General features: G+C 37.9%; 1 protein-coding gene and 1 non-coding gene across 2 annotated transcripts in view; one reads left to right on the forward strand and one right to left on the reverse strand.

The window, feature by feature from the left end:
- The window catches only part of LOC127233622 (aldehyde dehydrogenase 1A1-like), a 28,578-nt gene extending 5,517 nt beyond the window's left edge, over nucleotides 1-23,061 (forward strand). The window contains 9 exon segments of the mRNA XM_051200164.1: nucleotides 1,922-2,062; nucleotides 3,781-3,910; nucleotides 5,796-5,857; nucleotides 7,618-7,746; nucleotides 9,199-9,312; nucleotides 13,697-13,799; nucleotides 15,322-15,506; nucleotides 18,961-19,125; nucleotides 22,879-23,061. Of these exon segments, the coding sequence (XP_051056121.1) occupies nucleotides 1,922-2,062; nucleotides 3,781-3,910; nucleotides 5,796-5,857; nucleotides 7,618-7,746; nucleotides 9,199-9,312; nucleotides 13,697-13,799; nucleotides 15,322-15,506; nucleotides 18,961-19,125; nucleotides 22,879-23,040 (1,191 nt within the window). The 3' untranslated portion in view covers nucleotides 23,041-23,061.
- Nucleotides 854-960, reverse strand: LOC127233629 (U6 spliceosomal RNA). The gene has a single exon (XR_007835496.1). It is a non-coding gene; the product is annotated as a U6 spliceosomal RNA (small nuclear RNA).
- Nucleotides 23,062-23,749: the final 688 nt, after the last annotated feature.

The raw sequence follows: 23,749 nt of genomic DNA on the forward strand, positions 1-23,749 counted from the left end.
GAAGTCTTTACAGAAAATGTTGGACCTTGAAAACCAAACAGAGAGTGTTGGTCTTTGCTCTTAGGATTGTGGGTAAAGCCAGCAATTGGAGACACTCAAAGGAATGTGATAAGATAAAATGCATGAATGTTAACATGGTAGCATTCAAAAGAGCATGGGAAGTGGAAGAATGAATGGGAGGCTGTTTACAACAGACAGGAGTAAAGAACTATGCAGTAGAGGGTAGAAAAGCTGAAAGAATATACTAGAATGGACTGGGATGCTGTCATCATTTTTACATTGGATTATCTTCTAGTTAACCCCATCTTGTGAGCATTTGGCACATCTGCCACATAGAAAATGTGAGACAGCTGTGAGTTTAAAGATAAGAATGATGAATCTCAAACAAGTTGTGGCACAATGTACTTCACTTTAGAATAGAGTGGACCATCTGTACCCTCAGATTCTACATTGGTGACTTCAACCCTCAGCTCTGAAATGTGTAGCTGCTGACATAGATTATGTGATGAGACTGTGTGAACACTGAGTGGGCAGACAGTTTTGGCCATTATTATCGAAACAGTGCAGTTTGTCTACTACTTACCGAGCATTTGTACTCAGTATCAGAAGTATAGTTACTGGAACGATGTCTGAGGGCTTATATATAATACTACATATGTTTAGAATTCATGAATTTAGATTATCTTTCCCTGATTTGGGGAAACAGTTCTTATGGGATACTAAGGGAGGCCTGTATTTACCTAGATGTTCCATTCCCAGAATTCCCCTTGTGTTTTCTCTCTTGTTTCTATTTCATTTTCCAGTCTTGAATAGTTTCTTTCACCTATTTATTTGTTTTTTTTATTGGCTTTCTGAAAATATGACATGCTTCAAAAATTTGCATGTCATCCTTGTTGAGGGGCCATGCTAATCTTCTCTGTATCATTCCAATTTTAGTATATGTGCTGCTGAATATAGCACAAGGCCTGTGTTTATAATAAAATAGTGTGATATTCAGTTATATGTTCCTCTCATCTAATGAATATTTCAGAACAAACTCTTGACCAATATGGTGGATGGGCATTTGGATGCCTCAAAACTAAACTGAAGAACTCAGAATTTTTTTTATTTTTAATTATTCACTGCCTTTAGTCTGTTCCTGGTCCTGCATGATTAAACATCTGGTTTGAGAAAAGGAGTGCCATGACCCAAATGACAAAACTGCAAGAACAAATTTACTTAGAAGAGTTTTCTGTAGTCAGGTTTTGTCGTTGCTGGTTTTGCTTTTTACATACATGGTCTTATGATGTCTCAAAGTCATTTCTCTCCATTCCTTGAAGAGACAAGGGAGCTTAAGAGAGCTCTTATTAAGCAAAGGCCAATGATAGAACACTGAGGAGAGGGATTGACACAGATTTGTGTCACACTAGATTAAAATATGTGGTTTAAAAACAACAGTGTTCTCATTCTCATGATTCATTGCAACAAGATGTACCCCGTTGTTCTTTGGATCATCTTGGTTTGTGGAGTTCCATGAGTTGGTGAGTCCTATAGATAAAAAGTCTGTGGAATAGTCATTGCATGCCTGCTATTTGCAGCTGATTTGATGAAGTTAAAAACAAATCACGGCAGAGTGCAGAGAAAAGAAAGGAGCAGTAATGCTTTCAGCAGGTTGACTGGAATATGATAAAGTAACAACTGTTAGAACAGCACTTCTAGGAGTTGAACTATTTGATAATGATATGGAGCTTACTTGAACTATTACTCAAAAATCATTATAACATATCTGTGGTGCAGAGGGTGAGAAATGTTCTGGACTTTGGGCTAATGAAGATCTAGCCTCTGCTTGTGAGGACTGTGTACTAGTTTACAAGACTGTGATGTTGTTTCTGCTCATCTAGTATTTTGAATATCCTGAATTGAATACTCCCATGATTTCTAGGCAGATGTTGACAAAGCTGTGAAGGCTGCACGACAGGCTTTTCAGATTGGCTCCCCATGGTGCACCATGGATGCTTCAGAAAGGGGGCGCCTACTCTACAAGCTGGCTGACTTAATGGAAAGAGATCGTCTGCTGCTGACTGTGAGTATTCACCAACACCAATGGGAGACAGTGGAGAACACCATTCCAAGTGGCCAGTCAGTTTGGTTTAGAGTCAGACTGGCAAACTTGTCCCTGTCCTTTTCTAGAACTTCTTAGATTCCAGAACCCAGTTTTTCTACACTCATTATAGGTCTTTATGCTCTCTGGGCCTGCATTTTCTAATTTCAATAGTTAGATAAGTCAGTATAGAACATGGATGGAAGGTCCATTTCCTTGTCTTTTCAGCTTTGGATTTTAATAAAGCTAACTGAAAACGAAGAGGCCCATAGGTTACAACTCAGAGTAAATGTTACTAGCTTTAGAATCTTAAGTGATAATATGATTCAAACCTTCATTTTTATAAAAAATATCAACAATTGAGCAATTATTGGGTATCACTTATTCTTTAAGGATTCTGAATTGTTCAAAACATGTCAAAATAGAATTCATAATTCTGTTATAAGTCTATACAAACTGAAATGTTCTGCTGAAAGTAACTGGCATTTCCCAAAGTTTAGCTCTTCATTTATCTTAATTGCATAGTGAAAAGTGTTAAGTTTTTCTGTGGGCTTGAGAGCCATAGGGAGAGGAGAATAAATATAAGAGAGTGGACAATATCAAACCTGTGCATCTTGCCAGGTGACTTCCCAGTAGACTGTATTATTTCAAAGCATCCTTTAAAGTCTGCATAAAAAGGGAAGGAGAGGATGCTGATGAGATAAGAACATGTGGAACATCATAATCTTTTATTTTTCCTTTATGTAAAATAGATGTTTTTCTTGTACAATATATCCTGTTTATATTTCCTCTCCCTTTATTCCTCCCAGTTTCTCACCCTCACATAGGGATCCACTCCCTTTCTGTCTCTCATTAGAATAGAACAGATTTCCAAGAGATAACAACCAAATATGACAAGAAACCATAATAACATAAAGTTAAAACCACCATCTTGATGTTGAACACAAACAGAAGGAAAGAAACCCTAAGAGCAGCCATAAGAGTCAGAAATTCTCTCATTCACACAGTCAGAAATCCCATAAAAATTACTAAGCTAGAAGCTGTAACATATATGCAGAAGACGTGGTGCCGACCTGTACAGGCCCAGTGCTTGCTGCTTCAGTCCTGGTGAGTTCGTATGCACCTTGCTTAGCTGATCTAGAGGGTCTTGTTTTCCTGGTGTCTTCCATTTTCTTTGGCTCTTATATTCTTTCTGCCTTCTCTTCCATGTGGTTCACTGAGCTCTGAGAGAAGGGATTGTTGAAATAATTTTAAAAATAGTACCCAAATGGCAGTTTATAGTTTAAAACTCTGCTATAGCAAATCCCTGATGAAAGACACAGTCAGATGACAAGCAAAATCTTGTTGGAACTCTGATAGGAAGTGGATACTGAGAATCATTTTCATAGTTGTGAACTTAAATAACCAGTGCTTAGATTCTGCTTAGCCAAAGGTTCTTATAATCTGAAAGAAAGATTCGGGGGGGGGGGAGTGGGTGGGTCAGGCAATCAGAATCTCACCTCCTCTCTCACCAGTATTATGTGACCACAAAAAGACATTTGATTCTTTCCTAAGTTGTTTTCAAAGGAACATTAGAGTAAAGAGTCCTTTTATTTCCCAAAAGTCTCTAGTACATAAGCTCTAAAATGATTGACTATATGTCCTTGATCTAATTTTTATTGTTGAAAGTTTAGACTTTGATATCACTATCTGTTTTTCAGACAATGGAGTCAATGAATGCTGGGAGACTCTTCACCCAGGCATACATGATGGATTTTGAGATCATCATAAAAGCACTGAAGTACTGTGCAGGCTGGGCTGACAAGATTCATGGTCAAACAATACCAAGTGGTAAGTACGTTGAGGAAACTACTAGCATGATAGTAGAGGTAGGCCATTAGTGAAGATCTCTCTGGTAAATGTGTGTACCAACTAGGTAAATAATTTCTTCTTTACATTGACCCAACACAGTTCTGATGCTGGAAGTTCTGTTAAAAGTCAACATCACGGAGAGTTTAGTAAGAACATTCTCATAGACTCAGCTACTAATCTGAGTGAGGTATCTCAGGATCCTAAATTTTCAAAGCTGGCCATGGAAATTATGTTTTGACTCCATTTCCATAATGACATTTATATATCTTCTGTAATAGTATTACCTAAGACTTTGCATGTCCAGAATGAGTAGGCTGCGCCAATCTGTGCCCATTTAAGCCCAGTATACTTAGCCCAGTGTTCTTCAACAACCCAATTTACACAAATGTGTTCCCAAAGCAACTACACAAGGTGAGATAATGATTACCAGGTGAGTTAAGAACCTTTGCATGGAAATGTTATGTATTACTTAGTGAGATATACAAGTAGCAGAGCAGGCACATGACAAATATTTCATGTTAGAAAAGAATAAGTTTGGGAAGGATTGGAGGCAGGTTTACATCTTTACCTATAAAGACTTTAGGAATGCAAACAATCCGCTTCAAGTACTGTCTATGATGGGCATTTCCAATCTAACTGGAAGATACAGTATAAGAGGTGTTTACCAGGAAGTTAGAAGATGAGAATAAGCAACAGGGGTACTAGGAAGGGGGTTGTTTTGTGACTCTTAGGAAGCATAGAGGAAGACATTTTAAGTTCCTGTAGATTTTGACAGGGAAAGTGCTGGTGTCATAGCAGGTTTCTGTGGAAGCCAGAACAAAACATACAACTCCAAATGGGGCCAAATCAAAGTGAGTGTTTGCTATGATAAAACACCATGACCAGAATCAACTTGTGAAGGAAGGGGTCTCTTCCACTTGGATTTCCACACTATACTCCATCTCTGAGTGAAATAAGGGCAAACATTGAGGGCAGAAACCTGGAGGCAGTAACTGAAGCAGAGGCCGTGCACACTATAGTGTACATAGGCTTGCTTTTTATGGCTTACTCAGCCTTATTTCTTATACATTCCAGGACAATCTGCCAAGGGATGACACAGTTCACAGTGGGCTGGGCCATCCCACATCCAACAATATTTGAGAAAATGCTGCATAGACTTGCCTACAGAGCAGTCTGATGGAAGCATTTTCTCAATTAAGATGTCCTCTTCCAAGATATATTTAGGCTTGTGTTGCTAGTGAGGCATGAGAGTCAGTCAAATCAAGATAGGAAAAAAAAAACAACAAAAACAAAAACAAAACAAAAACAACAACAACCCCCCCCCAACACACACACATTTCACTTTAGGTACATTATTCATGGAATAAGGGATTGCATTTATGTTTTGTAGGAATAAAGGAAACTCCAAAACTGGAAGAACTCTAGAGAAAGATTTCTCACTCCTTGGAGAAGTTTTATTATTTTAAATTATTTACCTTTTAAAAGTTGGTGCTAATGGGACATTTGAGATCCTGCAAACATTTGCATGTGGCTCTGCCCTCCCTGTGAGAGGACATCACCTCTCAGTTCTTTCTGTACTGCTCTTATGAGAGTGACATGGAAGGCAGCCATCTTTGAATACAGGGAATGGAGTTAACTGCCTATTGGGTCTTTCTCAATCTTGTCACTAATTTTCATGTACCCCAGTCTTTAGACTGAAATTGTCTGAGGACGCTGTTGTTTATGTTATGAACTTTATAGATAGGATATTTGTTTCCCTTTTGCTACTCCCTGTGGGCTTCCTCTTCTACCAACTATGCCTCACTCTGCCATGCATGTTACCACATTTGCCTTTAGTGTATGGCATGTCTGCTCTGTTTTCTAGATGGAGATAATTTCACTTACACAAGACGTGAACCTATTGGGGTGTGTGGCCAAATTCTCCCTGTAAGTTCTCCTTCATGACTCCAATGGGGAAAAGGAAGCAGTAATTCCATTTGATCTGAAGCCCATCCCCACACAACCGAAGCTTGTGTGATGGTTATGTATGAAGTGAATTCAATAATCTTGACTGCCTGAAAAATATATTCCTGTAACTTTGCTTCTTGGATATGGGCTAGCTGGAGCAGATCCCCCTCTATATGCTGCTATACCTTTGAGGGTGTGCCAAATAAGCCTAAGTGTTTACTGCATGTGTTGTTTTGGAAATTCTGCTATGTTCTAGTTTCATGAGCTGTGCTTGTAAGCATGTGACAAAGGCTTATCACGGCTCATCTGTGCTTGGACATGTCAGGGCACACAGCACCTCTGTTTGTTCATTGAGACTTCCCACTGTGGATAGTAGTAGCAGCAGCAGCAAGTTGTTCAAATCGTGGAAATGTCTTTTGATTTAAATGGAAGGAATAACCTCCATGAAAACTGGAATAGTGTGTGGCCTGTATTGTATCTTTAGGTAGCAGGGTTGGGGACTCAAAATTCTTCCACCAAAAAATCATGTTCTAGATGTAACCAGATTTCCTCTAAGGTTAACACAGGACAAATAGCCATATACAGCTGATTTGTTATAATTTAAAAGACTAAATTAAAACACTGTGTAGTGTTCTGAAGCTTTTGAACTAATGGTGACTCTTGTTTAGAGTGACTGAACATATCGGTGTATTTTTTGGAACTGTTCAGTAGTTCAAAGGCTTAAAAAAACACTCAAACACACCTATATCACTCTATCTGCTAGGAATACTGGATAAGTTTAATATTAGCTCCCCTGTTCACTCTCTGGATGTGACACCTCTTTGCCTTTAACAATGCTGTTTGTCCAGCTGACCTGAACAAGGGGAGCTCATGGACCCCAGACTGATAGCTAGGAAACCAACATAAGACCCACCCAGACATGGGTTTCAGTTAGGAAGCCTGGGAATTCTCAATGGAACCAGGATGTATCCCTAGTGCAGGAACATACTTCTGGAGCCATTCCCCATGGAGGGATACTCCCTTAGCCTAGAGACATGGGAAAGGGCCTAGGCCTTACCCAAAGTGACTTGACAGGCTTTGATGATCCTTTATGGAAGGCTTTACCCTCTCTGGGGAGTGGATGGGGTGTTGGGGTTGGGGGCATGGGAGGAAGGGAGAGATAGGGAACTGAGATTGATATGTAAAATAAGAAAAATGTTAAATAAAAAATAATTAAAAATAAAAACAGAAAACAATGCTGTTTGTCCTGGGCTGAGCCTAGCTCATTGATATGGAGAATACATTCAACATGCTTAAGTCCCTGGGATCACTCTCTAATGCACCCACATGCGTGTGCACGCACACACGCGTGCGCACGTGTGCGCACACACACACACACAATCTCCTAGATAAGAATTTTCATAATTTTAAAGTACAGTATGTGCCTTCTAGAGGGAAAGTGAATTACAGCTTCCTTAACTATATAAGAAACCATGCAGTAACAGTTCTCTTGCAAAATAAGAATTCAAAATAACAGGACTTAATTAGATTTGGTAGTTCTTTCCCATTCCTTTGTCCTATCTAATTTGTTTTGTTCTTTTTATCATTTACTAGTTTCTTTTGTGAACTTAAGTAAAATAAGCTAGATAATTATACACAACTTCCAAAATATTAGTCAACTTTCATCAGGGTGGCAAGAATCAATAACAAACATGGTTCTGAGCAATGCAAACTGTTCATTGTCCAATTTTGCTTTTCAGTGGAATGGTCCCTTGTTTATGTTCATTTGGAAGATAGCCCCAGCCCTCAGCTGTGGGAACACCGTGATTGTCAAACCAGCAGAGCAAACTCCTCTCACTGCCCTTCACATGGCATCTTTAATAAAAGAGGTGAGTCTCCAGAGTCACAACATGCAGGTAAATTCAGGGTCTACCTCCCCTCCCCGATTTACCGTACAGACTTCACTACTGCTACAGTGAGTGAGCGTCACTATTCACACATGGCTGATGCCCACTCACAGGTGATGAATGCTGCAGAGCTACAGTCTGTGACTTTTGTCAGCCATCACGGATGAGTCTCTGTCTAAATAATGACAGAAGCTTATAGCCAGTCATATTATATCTAGTTATTCACATTATTCAAATCTCATGAACATAAGTTTGAGAAAATATAATATTTTCTCAAATAATTAAATATTGAGCTATATCTTCCCCATTCAGCTTATAACTGGCCTAGTTGCTTCTTATTTTGAGTTTTATTATCTCTAATGGTTAGTGGTTTCTATGCTAATATGCCTGCTGTGCCAATATGTTTCTAGTCCAGCTGGTGGTAACAATAAATTCTATCTTTCTGCATAAGTAATTTAACATACACTCCTATAGCCTATCAATTTGAGTTATTTTTATAAAATTTGACACAGGTAATCATTGGGGTGATGAATAGTTGTCACAATTTTGTTGTCAACTTGACATAGCTAAGGAGCGGATATCTCATATGAGAAATTGTCTTTATCAGATTGATCTGTGGCTATGCGTGTGGTGTATTTTCTCGATCATTGACTGATGTGGTAAGGTCCAGGTCACTGTGGTACTATCCCTAGGCAGGTGGGCCTGGCTGTGTAAGAAAAGTAACTGAGCCAGCCAGAGAAAATATGGCAGACCATTTCTCCATGGTCTGTGCTTTAGTTCTTGGCTCCAGGTTCCTTTTTTTTTTTTTTTTTTTTTATGCATATAGAATATTTTTTATTTAATTTTATATAACAAAGTCCAATTAAATGAAAACAAACATTTATACACAATATTTGGGAATTTGGGCGTCGTTCTTTCCAAACTACTTCCTACTGGTAAGGGGCGCTGTCTTGGGGGATTCGAAGAAGATTCAGATATCCTAGCTGTAGTCTGTAGGGCTGTTTTGTCCAGCTGTTTGGAATGTAGGATCAGCTTGTACTGTGTTTCAGGCGGTCTGGTGTGATCAAACCACATTAGTCTGGAGCTCCAGGTTCCTACATTGGCTTCCCTCAACAATAGACATAACCTATAAGCCAAATAAACCCCTTCCTTCCCAAGATTGCTTGGGCCAATGTTTTATCATACCAAATGAGAGACAACTAATACACCAGTGGTGACAGATTTTTCCTTAGAACGTGGTGTCCTAAGGGATTGCTACATCAGAGATATTTTCATATGAATAAGACATTATAAACAGTAATGAATAAAGGACAAATATACTTAGGTATGTTTTCTTGACTCCCAGAGTTAGCATAATGAAACAGCATTAGTCTCCCTCAGATCTTTCATGAATTAAATTCTTGATCTACTAACTGCTTGCTTCTTAATTTACAGGCAGGATTTCCTCCTGGTGTGGTGAATGTTGTCCCTGGTTATGGGCCAACTTCAGGGGCAGCCATCTCCTCTCACATGGATATTGACAAAGTGTCCTTCACAGGATCAACAGAGGTAGGTCCTGAAGGTCTTATCTCTACCAAGGAGAAGCAGGGTCCTTGCAGGCAACACTTTCTTTAAAAAAAGTTGCTTTGGCGCTTTGTTATGCATTCTAGACTATAAACATGTTTATCACAAGTGGATGACTTTTAGACAGAAGAAAGTTTCTGTTACTAATGTGGAAAGACTATAGTAAGCAAATTTTAGTGTAATCATTGCCATCTCTTAGGAGAAATGTAGCCTTTGTCAGAAGAGTAGTAAAGTGTATGGTAGGAAATACAACTTAGGCCACAGTGATTTGAACAAATCAATGTAATTACTGCCTCTAGATTAAGAAAAGTAATAGATTTTGTTGACCCCTCCTGGAAGGCACCACCCTCCCTGTGGAGTGGGGGGGTGGGTGAGAGGGTGGTCAGAGGACATGGGAGGGAGGGAGGGAGAGAGAGAGGGAGGGAGAGAAGGAGGGAGGGAGGGAAAAGGAACTGGAATCAATATGTAAAATAAGAAAAAGCAAGCAAGCAAGCAAGCAAGGAAGCAAGCAAGCAAGCAAGCAAGGAAGCAAGCAAGCAAGCAAGCAAGCAAGAAAGAAAGAAAGAAAGAAAGGAAAAGAAAGAAAGAAAGGAATGGTAACATCTCACCTCTAGCTCCTTGTTTGGGGCTCTGGCTACCAAGCATACCCTGAAAGGGAGACACATTCTACTTTCTTTCAAGTTCCCGCTAGCAGAGCTTTGGTTTTCTGTGTGCCAGGCTACATTAGATGACAGTTGAAAAACAGGAATCAGCCCCAACTGTAACAAGACTCAGCAAGAGGAGAGAGTACTAGAGAAAGAGTTGAGAAACATATAATTCTGGGGATTGAATGAGTTTCTGTTACAAACAAAGGAGTATGTAGGTATTAAGCTATTTCAAACAAAGCCATATTTGAGTCACTCTGTGAGGTTGGAATGTTGTTGGCTATTGACAGAAAAGATACTGCATGACTCATTGGTATGCATGAAAAAGTGAACATGGATAGACCTTTCTAGGGTACAGCCTCTGCTCAGGTTCAGGTCCTGAGATAGGGAAGGGGTAAGAGGGAAACTTGTGACCACCAAGTAGGTTGAACTCAAGTCACCCCAAATAGCTCAGGCTGTCTTTATTTATACTTAGAGGTTTTCTTACCAGGGTTACATGAACAGCTTTATTATTGGCTTCTATTTTTGACTTAAGAAACACATCACAAATTAAGGAATACATGGTAATAATTATGAAATCCCCCATTGTTCCTCTTTATGGTTCCCCAAATACAGCTTCAAAATCCCTGCATAATCTTATTCTAGACAGAGTTTATCATTTTTTTCAGACTTAACTAAATCAAGCCAGACACATCCTGCTCTGGCAGCACTAATGTCAGCTGACAGCTACTTGTGGTTACAAAGTTAAAAAGTAATAGACATGGGCACAATGCTTTAAGGTCAACAATATCAAATCCAGACAATTCTTTCATTTCGGCAAGCCATTCTTTCCTAGAGTTGCCTTTTCTACAAGAGAGTCCCATGTATCAACCTTTCTATAAATGGCAGACCTTAATAAAGCACACTCTTATCATCTCACCATACCACACTTCTACCAATATAAGTTCCTGTGCTTATATTCCTCATTTTGCATTGTAGTTTTTCCTCATCAAGCATACAATATCCTACTAATGATTCTATGCTTGATATCCAGGGAACTTTCAGTAGTTGGCACTATGTGTATTCCTGAGGTTTTCCCCCTTTTCTGTGTATGCACACCTTACTCGCCTCTCCAGAACTGTGAGACATGGTTAATATTCTAAGTGTTATTTTCTCATATGTACAAAACTGTTTTTATTGAGTCCAAAAAGTTTCCAGGATTAGGAGTTGTAGTTAGTAATCAAAAAAGAGATTTGAGAAGCATTCGCTCCCTGTTGAATCTTCAGGAAAAATATTCAAGAAAGAACAGAATTCCCAAGGAAAATTACAGCCATTGCATGTGTGACTGAAGAAGTAAAACTAAAAATCACCCAAAGGATCATCACTATAATGAGAGAAAAGAGCCTGAAGCCATACAAATTTAGCAAATTCCTGTGCTGTCCTGTGGATTACTGGTCTTTACCAAGTAAGAGTCTGAAACCTGTTGTAGTTAGTCATATGCTGATATGAGATTAGGCTGCATGGCTCCCATCAATACCTCACTAGGCTGCCAACACGAGAAATAATAGAAGGTGATTTGGTACTTAAACTATTCTATTCGATGGACCAAGGCATGAAAACTCATCCAAACATGGAATTTATTTGAGGTTTTAAGAAAGAAATGTGCCTAGTTAATTGAGAATAAGTTCATTTTTTCATAATTGCAGTTAGCTACATAGATGTTGTTTTAAAACTTCACAGAGAATTGAAATAAGGCATTGAGTTTTGATTTTCTTCACCTTTTCAAATTTTTTTTTGTAGGTAATAGAAAGACAGTTTATCATGTAAATCTCTGAGATAGGTAAAATCAACCATACATTCAAGAATTTCTTTGGAAAAAAAAATGCATGATGGTACTCAACACATGATGATAGCTTTAGTTATGGTGATGCAGTAAGCAGGCTGATAGCGAAGTATATCAAACAGGCAGGCCAGAAGGAAGCCTAGAATTCTACATCTTTTGTAACAGGGATGCTATGAGTACTTCTGAACCCATATCCTAGGGCCCCTTCTCCAGTTTGCTTCTGCCAGAGGCTGATGCTGCTTGAGCCTGGCAACAGCTTTGTTCTGCAATTATCTTAACTAATCCTCAGCTTGGTGTCGTTTTGCTATCCCTGTAATGCTATCCCCATGCCCATTTACTTTCTGAAAAATAAACAAGGAAATTAGGAGACTAGGCAACTTCTGGCTTTGAATAAGAAGGGTATGTCTCAGAAAACAGAAGAATCCTTTCCCAGTTTGGCATTCTTTATTTGAAAAGCACTCATAAGGATTTCGAGCACTTGAGAGGTAGAAGTGGGATGATACTAGGTTTCAGGTCAGACTAAGATGCATAGGGAGATACTCTTAGAAAGTGAAAGAAAAAAACAAAAGAAAAAGAAAGGCCAGAATGCAGGAAGGACTAGAGGAAGAGGGAATAGAGAAGGAACTGTGAAAGAATAATTGGGTATAAGTTAATGTTTAGGGTTTCCCTAAGCATGTTCACTATTTATTTATTTCTACTGATCTAATTTCAGAGTTAAATTTATTAATAAAATATTTAAAAGATTGAAAATTTTAGCAAATCAATTCTCTATTGTCTAATGCACAATAACAGTTCAGCTTCCATATAAGACTTAAAAATTTACCTTATTTTTCTGATGAATTAGAAGCCTTTCATTACATGCCAACATGTGGAGTAGGCAGAGAAAGCCAGACATTAAAAAATACAAACTGCAATGGTTGCCTCTAAAAGAGAAAGTAGACCATCTTAGCATATTGTGTTCTCAATATATACAATGAAGAGTCAATAACAATTAAAACGGGATTCGAAAGTCAAGACTAAAACTGATCATAGATAATTCTCTAGACAGTAAAGGATCCACAGAGAAAGCAAAATGAAATAAAAGCAATGTAATTTTCTTCAAAGAAGCAATTAGAGTTAAGGAAGTGAGAACGGTGGGATTTCATCTTAGCGTAGTAGAAACAGAGAGTTCAGAGCCAGTTTATTTTTCTGTGCTAAGTGACATGTGTTTGAGAATGGAAGAGTCATGGGAGAGGTAGATTAGGGGTGGGGACTGAGGCGATTAAGAGTGAGGACACTGCGATAAGACAGGGCAATAGGCAGTGAATGTGTTTTTAAGAGATTTACACAGATATACATGTACTCAGGAGCATCTTTATGAGCTTTGGGAGACCAGGAGAAAAGAACCATGTCCATCTCATCAGAGCAAGGCTCACGAAGGGTCTGTGTTAAGTTAGAGCTGATCCCAAATAAAGGACCAACCTGAAGGCAGTCTGGGCTAGGAGGGTACAGAAAGAGAGGAAGAGAGCTGAGATTTAGATGATGGAGAGAACACTATTTTGGCTTGACAAGAGTTCTCTGAATGTCACTAGAAGCATGAGAAATCAATACATGAGGTGTTTGGGAGTATTTCTTATTTAAATAAAGAGAGGACATTCTGATAAAAATGAAAAATAATCTCTTACCTGTTCACACATGAAGTCAGCTCTCACATCTGCCCATGAACACTTTCTGATTTACTCATATTTGCAGACTTGATGGTGGAGGCTTTTATACTTGAAGGCAATAGATCTTGAATAACACCATTTCATGTTTCCTCCAAATTAAATTAAATAATGGTGCAAATGTCCTATAAATGCAAAGAATTAAAACAATATGTCTATGCGAGAACAAACTAAGCCTCCTCTGTGATGTTTGGTTTCAGGTTGGCAAATTAATCAAAGAAGCTGCAGGGAAAAGCAACCTGAAGAGGGTCACCCTGGAGCTCGGGGGAAAGAGCCCTTGCATTGTGTTTGCAGATGCTGACTGTGAGTATAAGTCCCTTGCTAGCATCTCACCCTCTTCCTCCTGATGCCTGATAACTTCACACAGGCAGCCAGAGTCTCATATGTGATTTTACTTCAAAGTGTAAGGAATTAACTAGAGTCTGTGGTTATTCTTGAATGCTTTTAAATTGTTCCTTTAGCTGACACAGAGAAGATTTTGTTCTGGGTTGGGATAGATTGTTACTTCCCTTCAATCTGAGATAGTATAAAGGACTGCATCTAGAAGAATATTTGATATGGTTTTGATAATTCCATACCTTTAATTGTATTGAAGACACAAGATTCTTGAGACATTTGGGACCAAAAATAGCCTGGTTGCCAAGTTCCTATTTTTTTTCTCTCCCTTTACTCTGAATCATTCACCTGGTATGGGCCAGAAGAAAATTGAACCTGTTAAATCATTTATCTCTCTCTTTCCATTTTAGGGGTAGTTAAGTTTATCATTTTGATGTGACCTTATTAATAATGATACAGATCATTCTTATTTTACTACCAAATAAAATTCTCATGTGACTTTCTACACAGTGACAGTTTACTTGAAAGTTGTGGTGAAGAATTCCTTTAACCAGCCCTTCAGCTCATCCTTAAAACGAGGTTATAAACAAAAGATCCACAGAATACACTGTTGTCACTATTGGGATCTTTACTGGAAATAGAACTTACTACTTGGTTAGCAAGATTCATAGTTTGTCATTTTGTAAACTCTTCTCACTACACTTTCAGCAACTACAGTTAGCTCACAGATTTATATACAAGTTCTACAATCATAAACTGAGTATTCTTCATTTATAAAATTAAAACACACACACACACACACACACACACACACACACACACACACCCTAAAATCTTTTTTGTTTAGAATCAACAATATTGTAACACAGAACTCTAGACATATTGGACCACCTAAACTATGAGTTTAGTTTGCTTCCATGATTTAGGCTTTAGTTAGATTTTGGAAATATTTTTCCTGGATTAAGGGTGGGAGAATGAATTGTTATGATGTAGTGAGTTTTAGTTGTTTGAGTGTCATTTCCAGAAAGATAACATTTTTTTCCATTGAGCAAAATAGTCAATAATGTTTTGAAATTATTAAAGGCAATAGATAATTCAAATTTATCTTGTCAGCTAGTTAAAACCTGACACCGAAAACAATGTAATAGTCAGAAGAATTATAAAATAGAAGTAGTTATAAAATTATTTGCAATGATACTTGATCTTTTAGTCAAATCTACCTTCTTCAGAAAAATCATAAAAGAGTTTTATTGTTATTTTTAGAGTTCTCTTGTTATTATTTCCAAGGTAATTTGTTACCTGGCTTCAAAACAGTGGAATATATTGAGTAAGTCTATATCTCATTAGATGATTGATCAGCTTTTCTATCACTATATTGCATTTGAGAAACATATATATATATATATATGTGTGTGTGTGTGTGTGTGTGTGTGTGTGTGTGTATTCTTCAGAAAATGTTCTTTCTTTCCTGTGAATGCTTCCTTTGCAGTAGACAATGCTGTTGAGTTTGCACATCAAGGAGTATTCTACCACCAGGGTCAGATTTGTGTGGCAGCTTCCAGGCTTTTTGTTGAGGAGTCAATTTACGAGGAGTTTGTGAAAAGAAGTGTTGAGAGGGCTAAGAAATATGTTCTTGGAAATCCTCTGAACTCAGGAATAAATCAAGGTCCTCAGGTGAGTAAACATTAGGCAAGAATTTTGGATGTCAAAACTAATCTTTTCAGTTCTAATTTAACTTCCTATTCATGCTCATTGTTAGCTGGCATTATTTTGATCTGGTGATTTAATTAATAAAACTTCTAGCAGCAGAGACATCTTTTGTGTTTTGTGTTGGCCATTTTTTTTTTTTTTTTTTTTTTTCTATCTAGAACCATTCTAGGAGCCATGGCGGGACTTAAGCATGGAAAGAAGGTCTGGAGAGATGAATCAGCACATACAAACATTTGTCACAGAACCACAAAGACAAGAGTTCTGATTCTAGCCCCCACATAAGAGCAGTATGTGGGTAGGAGTCCAGTATTAAAAGGGGTGAGCCGGTTAGTTAGACTGGAGCTATGAGTTCAGTGAGAGCGACTTCCCATTAGAAAAAAACTTGAAAACCATTGAGAACGACACTCAGTGTTAACATTTGGCATCCACATACATGTACATGAAACTATGTACACTTTTTCCACATGCAGCTGCATGCATCTGTACATGCATTTGTTCCTATGTATACTCACACACATGAAAACACACACACACACCCTCCACATTCACATAGACATACCAAAAAGAAGGAAAGTTTAAAAATGCTATCATTTTCTGCATTCTTTCTTTGGTAAAATTCTTAATTCCTACATAAAATTTTAAGTTTAGACGTTTGTATACATATCTGTAAATTCTCCCTTATAATCAATCCTTTATCTCAGCTGCCATATTATAAGCAATAGAGCACTCCCCAACTCCCTGCAGGTTCCTCATTTTCTCCAATGCAATGATATCATGTTTTTGAAGGGCCTGATTTCTGGGCTTCAGATAAACTTCTCCTTTTAGTTATCAAAAGCCAGGTATTCCCTGAGGACTCTAGGCTTCTTCTTTATAGTTACACCCACTGCAAATATGAATGTCTTTGTCTCTCTCATCCATATTTAACCTTTTGCTCTTGTACAGCTTTTGTTCATGGTCCCTTGTTCAAGCTCTTGGACCTTCGTAGTTTGCTCCTCTCTCTGTATCCCATAGTTGAGGACACCGACCTTATCTGGAGACACATTAAATTGTCACAATAAGGTGAAAGGGATTTACATCTAGTGAGAAGAGGAAGGGATACTGCTGAGAACAAATCAGGGAATAGGACATCCTCACAGCAATGATCTTAACTGTCCCCAAGTGTCATTAGAGCTGTTTCCAAGAGCTTTGATCTAGGGACTGAACATTGACCTTAGGGGGCTGTTATTCTTTCTCATTAACTATGATACACGGTTACTCACTGTTGAGTTAGACTCAAACTTCATTCTTGAATTATTTTATAAGGGTAACTTAAATTCAATTAAGAAAAAGAATACATTGTTGCCAACTATTCCCTGAGAGAGAAACCTGGCAAAGCCATAAAACCCAAAGAGGACACGGTCATCCTCAGTAGTTTCTCTGGCTATAATTATCTTGGAATAAGGTCTTGGAATTCTCTACTTAGCACAAACATGCAAGTAGAAAAGCCTTAGGATAAAAACAATGCCAAGTGGTGAAACCCCAAAGACAGAAGGTTAACTGTCAAGTGAAGGAACTATTGTGTTGTATCAGTATCATTATATTTCTTACCATTGAGTTCAGATATTATGCAGGGGTTTTTTTTTTGTTTGTTTGTTTTTGGTTTTGGGTTTCTCTGTGGTTTTAGAACTAGCTCTTGTAGACCAGTCTGGTCTCGAACTCACAGAGATCCACCTTCCTCTGCCTTCTAAGTGTTGGGGATTATGTAGTTCTAGATAATTTTCATAACATGTAGTATTTTTTCAAATTTCTATTTGTGTGTATCATGGTCCAGAAAAGTGTATAATTCTGAGTGGTTTTGTTGTTACTGTTTTTCATTCTATATACATAAACATAAAATATGTCTATCATTTTATATATATATATGATTGAGAATATAGAAGACAGGGAGAGTAGATGAATGGAAGACAAATAAATGCTAGACTGATGACAGTGTTACATACTTAGAGGATAGTAAGGTAAAAGAGGGTCCATTGGTATCTGTAATACATAATACTAAACAAGGGTCAATATTTTCCTTCACCTGGAAAGAAATTAGTATCTTCAAAAAGTAACTTTCAATATTTTATAACTTCTAAGAAGAACATATTAAATTAGACTTAAAATATTGAATCATAGAAGTTGAGAGCATACAATCCCATTTTCTAGCTGATTAGCACAGGGAGCCACTCTTTGTAAGTTCATAGCTGATTGTGGCAGGTAGTACTGTATAAGTAGAACATACAGGCATGCTGGGAATTTGACCAACAAAACAACAAGTCTCAGGCATCTCAATCTCTCTCTCTCTCTCTCTCTCTCTCTCTCTCTCTCTCTCTCTCTCTCAAAAGGAAGAGCTTATGCCAAGCGGTGGTGGTGCATACCTTTAATCCCAGCACTTGGGAGGCAGAGGCAGGCAGATTTCTATGAGTTCGAGACTGGTCTGGTCTATAAGAGCTAGTTCTAGGATGGGCTCGAGAACCTCTGTTTCAAAAAAAAAAAAAAAAAAAAAAAAAAAAAACAACAAAAATAGAGCTTATTGGAAGAGACATTGACTAGCATCTCATCCACTGCTTTTTGAGTCACCAAGTCTTTTTTTAAGTAGAGTTTGAGAAAACACATTGTATCACAACCAAACAGGTATGGAAACAACAAAAGCCATAGTATTTGTATAGGAAATATAATTTCCACAGTTTTGGGGATCTTCTTTTTTATGATTACCAACTTACTGGGTTTGAGTTTATAATAGGTGTGTTACTTATTTCATATTACATATTAGAGTTTATATAGGGATAATTCATTTATAAAGACTTTTCTTTTTTACTTCATATGCTTATATGCTTATATGCACATATACTTGGAGTGAGCAGTATTTTCATTTGAAAAAGAAAATTGACCTTTCCTCTACTTAATTATCTTGCCATTAATGAGAACATATAGTAATATCAATCTCAAGGATTCACCACACACTGAAATGAGACAAACCGTGTGGTACATTGACACATGTAGCACCATACTGATTTTGGTGTATATTCATAAATGACTACTAAATTAAAAATTACTAATTCCTTCATTCTTAGTAACATAACCTTCTCGTCTTTGCAGCAATTAGTTTTCTTTAATTTAAAAATTTCAAGAATTTGATGTGAATACATTCTGTTACTCCCGCTTCTCCTCACCATCGCTTCCCTTCCCCCCTCAAGTTAATGACATCTTCTTTAATTATTGCTACACACACAACTACATATTGTGCATAAACATATCCCGCCAAGTGAATTTGCTGTGGCTTGTATGCCTGGGTGTTTAACCTGTCAGGTGGTTTCAACCTCATTTACAATATGTTATCTTTCGCGTTGCTCTTTTCTTGTGTGTGGTTTTTTTTTTTTTTTTTTTTTTTTCCAACTAGATCGACAAGGATCAACATGAGAAAATACTTGATCTCATTGAGAGTGGGAAGAAAGAAGGAGCCAAACTGGAGTGTGGTGGCGGACGCTGGGGGAACAAGGGCTACTTTGTCCAGCCCACAGTGTTCTCCAATGTTACTGATGAGATGCGCATTGCCAAAGAGGAGGTAATGGGTCCACGATGTTCTATTTCTGGGCCTTCCATATTCTTCTGTGTGCCATTCTGAAACCTTCAGCTCCTTGAACAGCATTCCCTGAAGTGCTTGATGATAAAGTCTAAAGTAATTTGTGATCAAGACTGATCAGTGAGGAATGCAATGGACTACAAGAAGTTTCTATCAAACACAGAACAAATTCCACAGCAGCTTCTATAGGTGCTTCATTAACAGCCTTAAAGGAATGGGAAATGACTTTGTCATTTGTAAAAATATGTTCACGTATTATGTTACATATGCCAGGCACTGAACAACATATACTGAATGATCTCAGTTATTTAAAGGAAGGAAGAAAGAAAGAAACAAAGGAAGGAAGGAAGGAAGGAAGGGAAGGAAGGGAAGGGAAGAAAAAAGTCAACCTCACAGGGACAGAGTGGACCATCCAATTAAGGGAAGTGAGAATGAGTCCTGGGGAGTGCAATCTAAGTAGCATCATTAAAATGGTACCCAGATATTCAATGTATAATTAAGAGAAACTAGTTTGTGATTAAAATGGTAGCTAATATACTCCACGTGTTTGAGGGCTTTTGTATATGCAGAGATATGAGCGTTTGCCTTAGACAATGAAAGTGTCATGTATTACAAGAAGATGAAGAGTCCCAAAGGCAATGAATCATAATTTAAACATTCCATATATTTGATGGGAGAGGTCATTCTGTATGTTTCTCATACTGGTTAATAATAAAGCACTGTTGGCCAATAGGAAAGGAAGATAGGAGGGACTAGGAGACAAGGAGGAAATAGGAAGTAGTAAGGAGGAATCAAGATGGAGAGTCTGGAGAAAGCAGTATGCCGCCTGCTCCCTGGTAAGAGAAATACATAGATCAGCAGAAATGGGTTAATAATTAAGGCAGAGCTAGCCGATAAGAAACAAGTAACCAGGCCAACAGTATTGTATCAAATACAGAGTCTCAGTGTATTATTTGGGGCTGGCGGCGCGGCGGCAGGACAATACCAGGCGGCGGGCGGAAAAACCGTACTCGTTACAAATGGCGCCCACGTGGCTAATAAGAACTTCCACTTAAAATTTAACAAAAGCTTAAAAAAGGGTTTTAGAAACAAAAGAACAGAGACAAGCAAGGTTTCTTGGTAGCAGCATTTTTCTCAGTTGAACTCTGCTTTGCTAGAGACAAGCAGATATTCGTGCGGCTCCTTTAAGGGAAGGTTCCTGACTCAGCATAAACGGCAAAAAACCGCACAGCTTTTAAATAACTCTGCTAACAGTTTATTGGTGTGTATGAGAGATGGCAATGGCAGTGACCACATCTCCAAGCCGGCAGCATGCTTTCTGGGTGGCAGCACAGACCAAGGCGGTGAGCACAGCTTTCCGTGCTGGGGGTAATATACCCGCCACCATCTCTGGTAAACCGCGGCTGACACAGCTATGACTTTCATTTTAGCAATGTTGTTGTTTACCAGATAAAAGACTTGTGGCCAGACGAAGATAAAGATTTACAGTAAAGACAGATTCATATTAAGAAAAACCTCTAAAGGTTTACAGTGTGTTTTAAAATATACGTAGACATGAAAAAAAAAATGGTTTTAAAGAGACAAAGAGGAACTGGGTGTTGTAGCACACGCCTTTAATCCCAGGACTCCAGAGACAGAGGCAAGCAGATCTCTGATTTCAAAGTAAACCTGGAATGCAGAGTGAATTCCAGGGCAGATAAAAGTTACACAGAGAAACCCTGTCTCAAAAAATGAAAAAATAAAAGTAAAATAAACAGTAATAATAAAGCCACGTAAAGATGAAAAGCTCAGAGAGAATCTGGTTACTGTATGCTATTGTGTTGTCTCTGCATTGTTTGACTGCTGAGAAAATAACAACAACTGATAAAGGAAATGCTGCTGCATTAATTCAATTTATATATTTTAAAAATGCTTTGACTCCAACATTTAAGTTCAAGGACAAGTTACTGGGGAAAAGGATTTCTATTTTTGTTTCCACAGAAAATGAAAAGCTGTGGATTCCTTCCAGACAATGGTGGTTTGATCAAGCCAGACCCCCTGAAACAGTGTTCCTGGTGATCCAACATTCAAAACAACTTGAATAAGGCAGACTTACAGATTACAGCCAGGATTTCTGCATCTTCTTAGGATCCCCACGACAGCGCCCCCTATCAGCAGGAAGTAGTTTGGAAGGAACGACGCCCAAATTCCCAAATATTGTTTATAAATGTTTGTTGTCATTATTATGGGATTGGTTATAAATGCTTAATGACTACAACCAATCTTTTTAAAGGTAAAAAGGAATTATGGTATAGATATGCATAGTTTGTTTTGGAATGGAAATAATTACAAAGAACAGAAATAAAAATCAAATGTGTTTGGATCATCCACCATACTAAGGTTGTCCGAATCAATTCACTCAAAATTCACTCAAGTGCTTTTGAACTGCTGCACTTATTGACCAATTATTCTTTGATCAGAGCTATTGTTCTTACAGATTTTGGTTAACATGTATACAAAGGACAATAAAGCAGAAAATAATCTTCATTCAACAAAGCATTTATTATGCTCCTGGAATATACTCACTGATAACTCATTTGATGCTTCAGAATAAGAGCCTGGTGCCCACACTGTGCCCACTAAGTTGTTGCTACTCTGAGCAAATCCACCACAGTCCTTTTCCACCTGCTTTCCATTTACAGTGTTCATGCTGTTGTGTTTCTGTGTTACAGAGTCATGGCAGAAATTAGAACCCTATGAATCTGCCCCCAATCTTCAGGGAGTGACCACTAATTGCACCATGAAATTCAAATTGACTTGGAACCAGAAAACCATTTGAGGCTTGAAGGTTTTTGCCAATCCATGTTCCCATTTCCCAGGAAATGGTACTAGTGCTCAGAAAATCCCTTTATTTCATCTTGAATATAGTAGTTTCATGTCTATGTGAAAACCCTGTTGTTTTCTATTACTTGGGAGGTAAGATACAGACTGGGTTTAATGAAAGGTTGGCTCACACTGGATTAGAAAAGCTGTGACTCTTATTTCCTATCTTGTGACTCTAGCCACTTCCAGAGACCTCAGGGTTTGGTTCCTATAGGATCTGGGTTTAGGCTTCCAGTAATAAGTCTTCTTTTCATTTTTTGCTTTTTGGTAATTCTGTATATGCTTTGGTGACTAGTAAAACCTGGATAAAAATGTTGTGCTGTTTTAGCTCATTTTTATAATTATATAAGTACCCAAATATAATAAGGTGGATGATATTTGAATCAATGATATTCTTGTGTTGAAAGCATAGACATTGTTCTCAGTCATTGTCTATTTGTTACTCTTAGAGCGAAGGACTGCTTTTTTCACTATGCTTCCTTGTGAAGTAACTTGAACAATGAAGAAAACCAGGCTTAGGTTTTAAGATGTTTCCAAGGAAGTCATGTACTTATGATTTCATATTTAGTCCTTGCATTTTGGGCAGCTCTGTTACAACATGTAGGATGAGATGTTGCAATGAAGACTGGTGTCTGTTCCACAGAGAAAATAACACATAAGCAGAGCATTTTTTCCTTTTTCCCTGGCCATGACCACCTGTTTTGATCCTTACACGTAGATCTGAAGTGAGAGATAGCACTTTCGACCATGTAGAGTGGATTCTAGAGAAACATATGTGGTATATTTAAAGCATGAGTGTTAACAAATCTGTTTCTTTGTGTGTGTGTGTGTGTGTGTGTGTGTGTGTGTGTGTGTGTGATTCTTTCTATGTAGATATTTGGACCAGTTCAGCAGATCATGAAGTTTAAATGTATAGATGATGTGATCAAGAGAGCGAACAATACTACCTATGGCCTAACAGCAGGAGTCTTCACAAAAGACCTGGATAAGGCCATCACTGTGTCTTCTGCTCTGCAGGCTGGGGTAGTGTGGTAAGTTCATCTGAAGTAAGGTATGCCCTTCCTGTATCAGCCACATGGATAGGCTGAGTTGACCTCCTCTAGACTTGAATATTCATAGAAATTATCTGACCTGTCATAAAAATAGTTTCTGTAAATGAAAAATAACAACAAAATTCCATCATGTTAGTATAAGTAATGATCAACATGGGGGTCTTTTTCTTTTTCTTTTTTTTCTATGACAAAAGTACTGGTAAATTCAGTGTTACTAACAAACACATATTCATATTTTATATTTACTAACTATGACAAACTCTATCCCATGTATGTTTATAAGTCATCTATCAGAGGTCAACAACAGCTCTATAAAATATAGATCTCTGCATTAGCATTAAAATAATTGTTCATGGCCTGCAGAACATTCCAGTTACCTCTCTCCCATTGCCTTTGTCTACTACTTCTCTTGAGTTCTGTCACATTCTTTTTACTGTATTTTTCTTTACAAACATCTTAAAAATATTTCTAAAAGCTAATTATCAGATTGATAAGTGGGACCAATTCCTGTCACCACTTCTGTTTAAACAATCTCTTGACCAATGATTGGAACAAATGTTGTAGAAACACAAAATAATTTCTAAAGAGAGGTGATTTTCAACTGCTAAGTGTATAAACCTCAAGAACACCACAACGTCATGTTATGAGCAGTTTTCCTACCAGTGTGTTCCCAGAGCCACATCAGCTCCAAA

This window comes from Phodopus roborovskii, unplaced genomic scaffold (assembly GCF_943737965.1).
Source record: "Phodopus roborovskii unplaced genomic scaffold, PHOROB, whole genome shotgun sequence".
Lineage (NCBI taxonomy): Eukaryota > Metazoa > Chordata > Mammalia > Rodentia > Cricetidae > Phodopus > Phodopus roborovskii.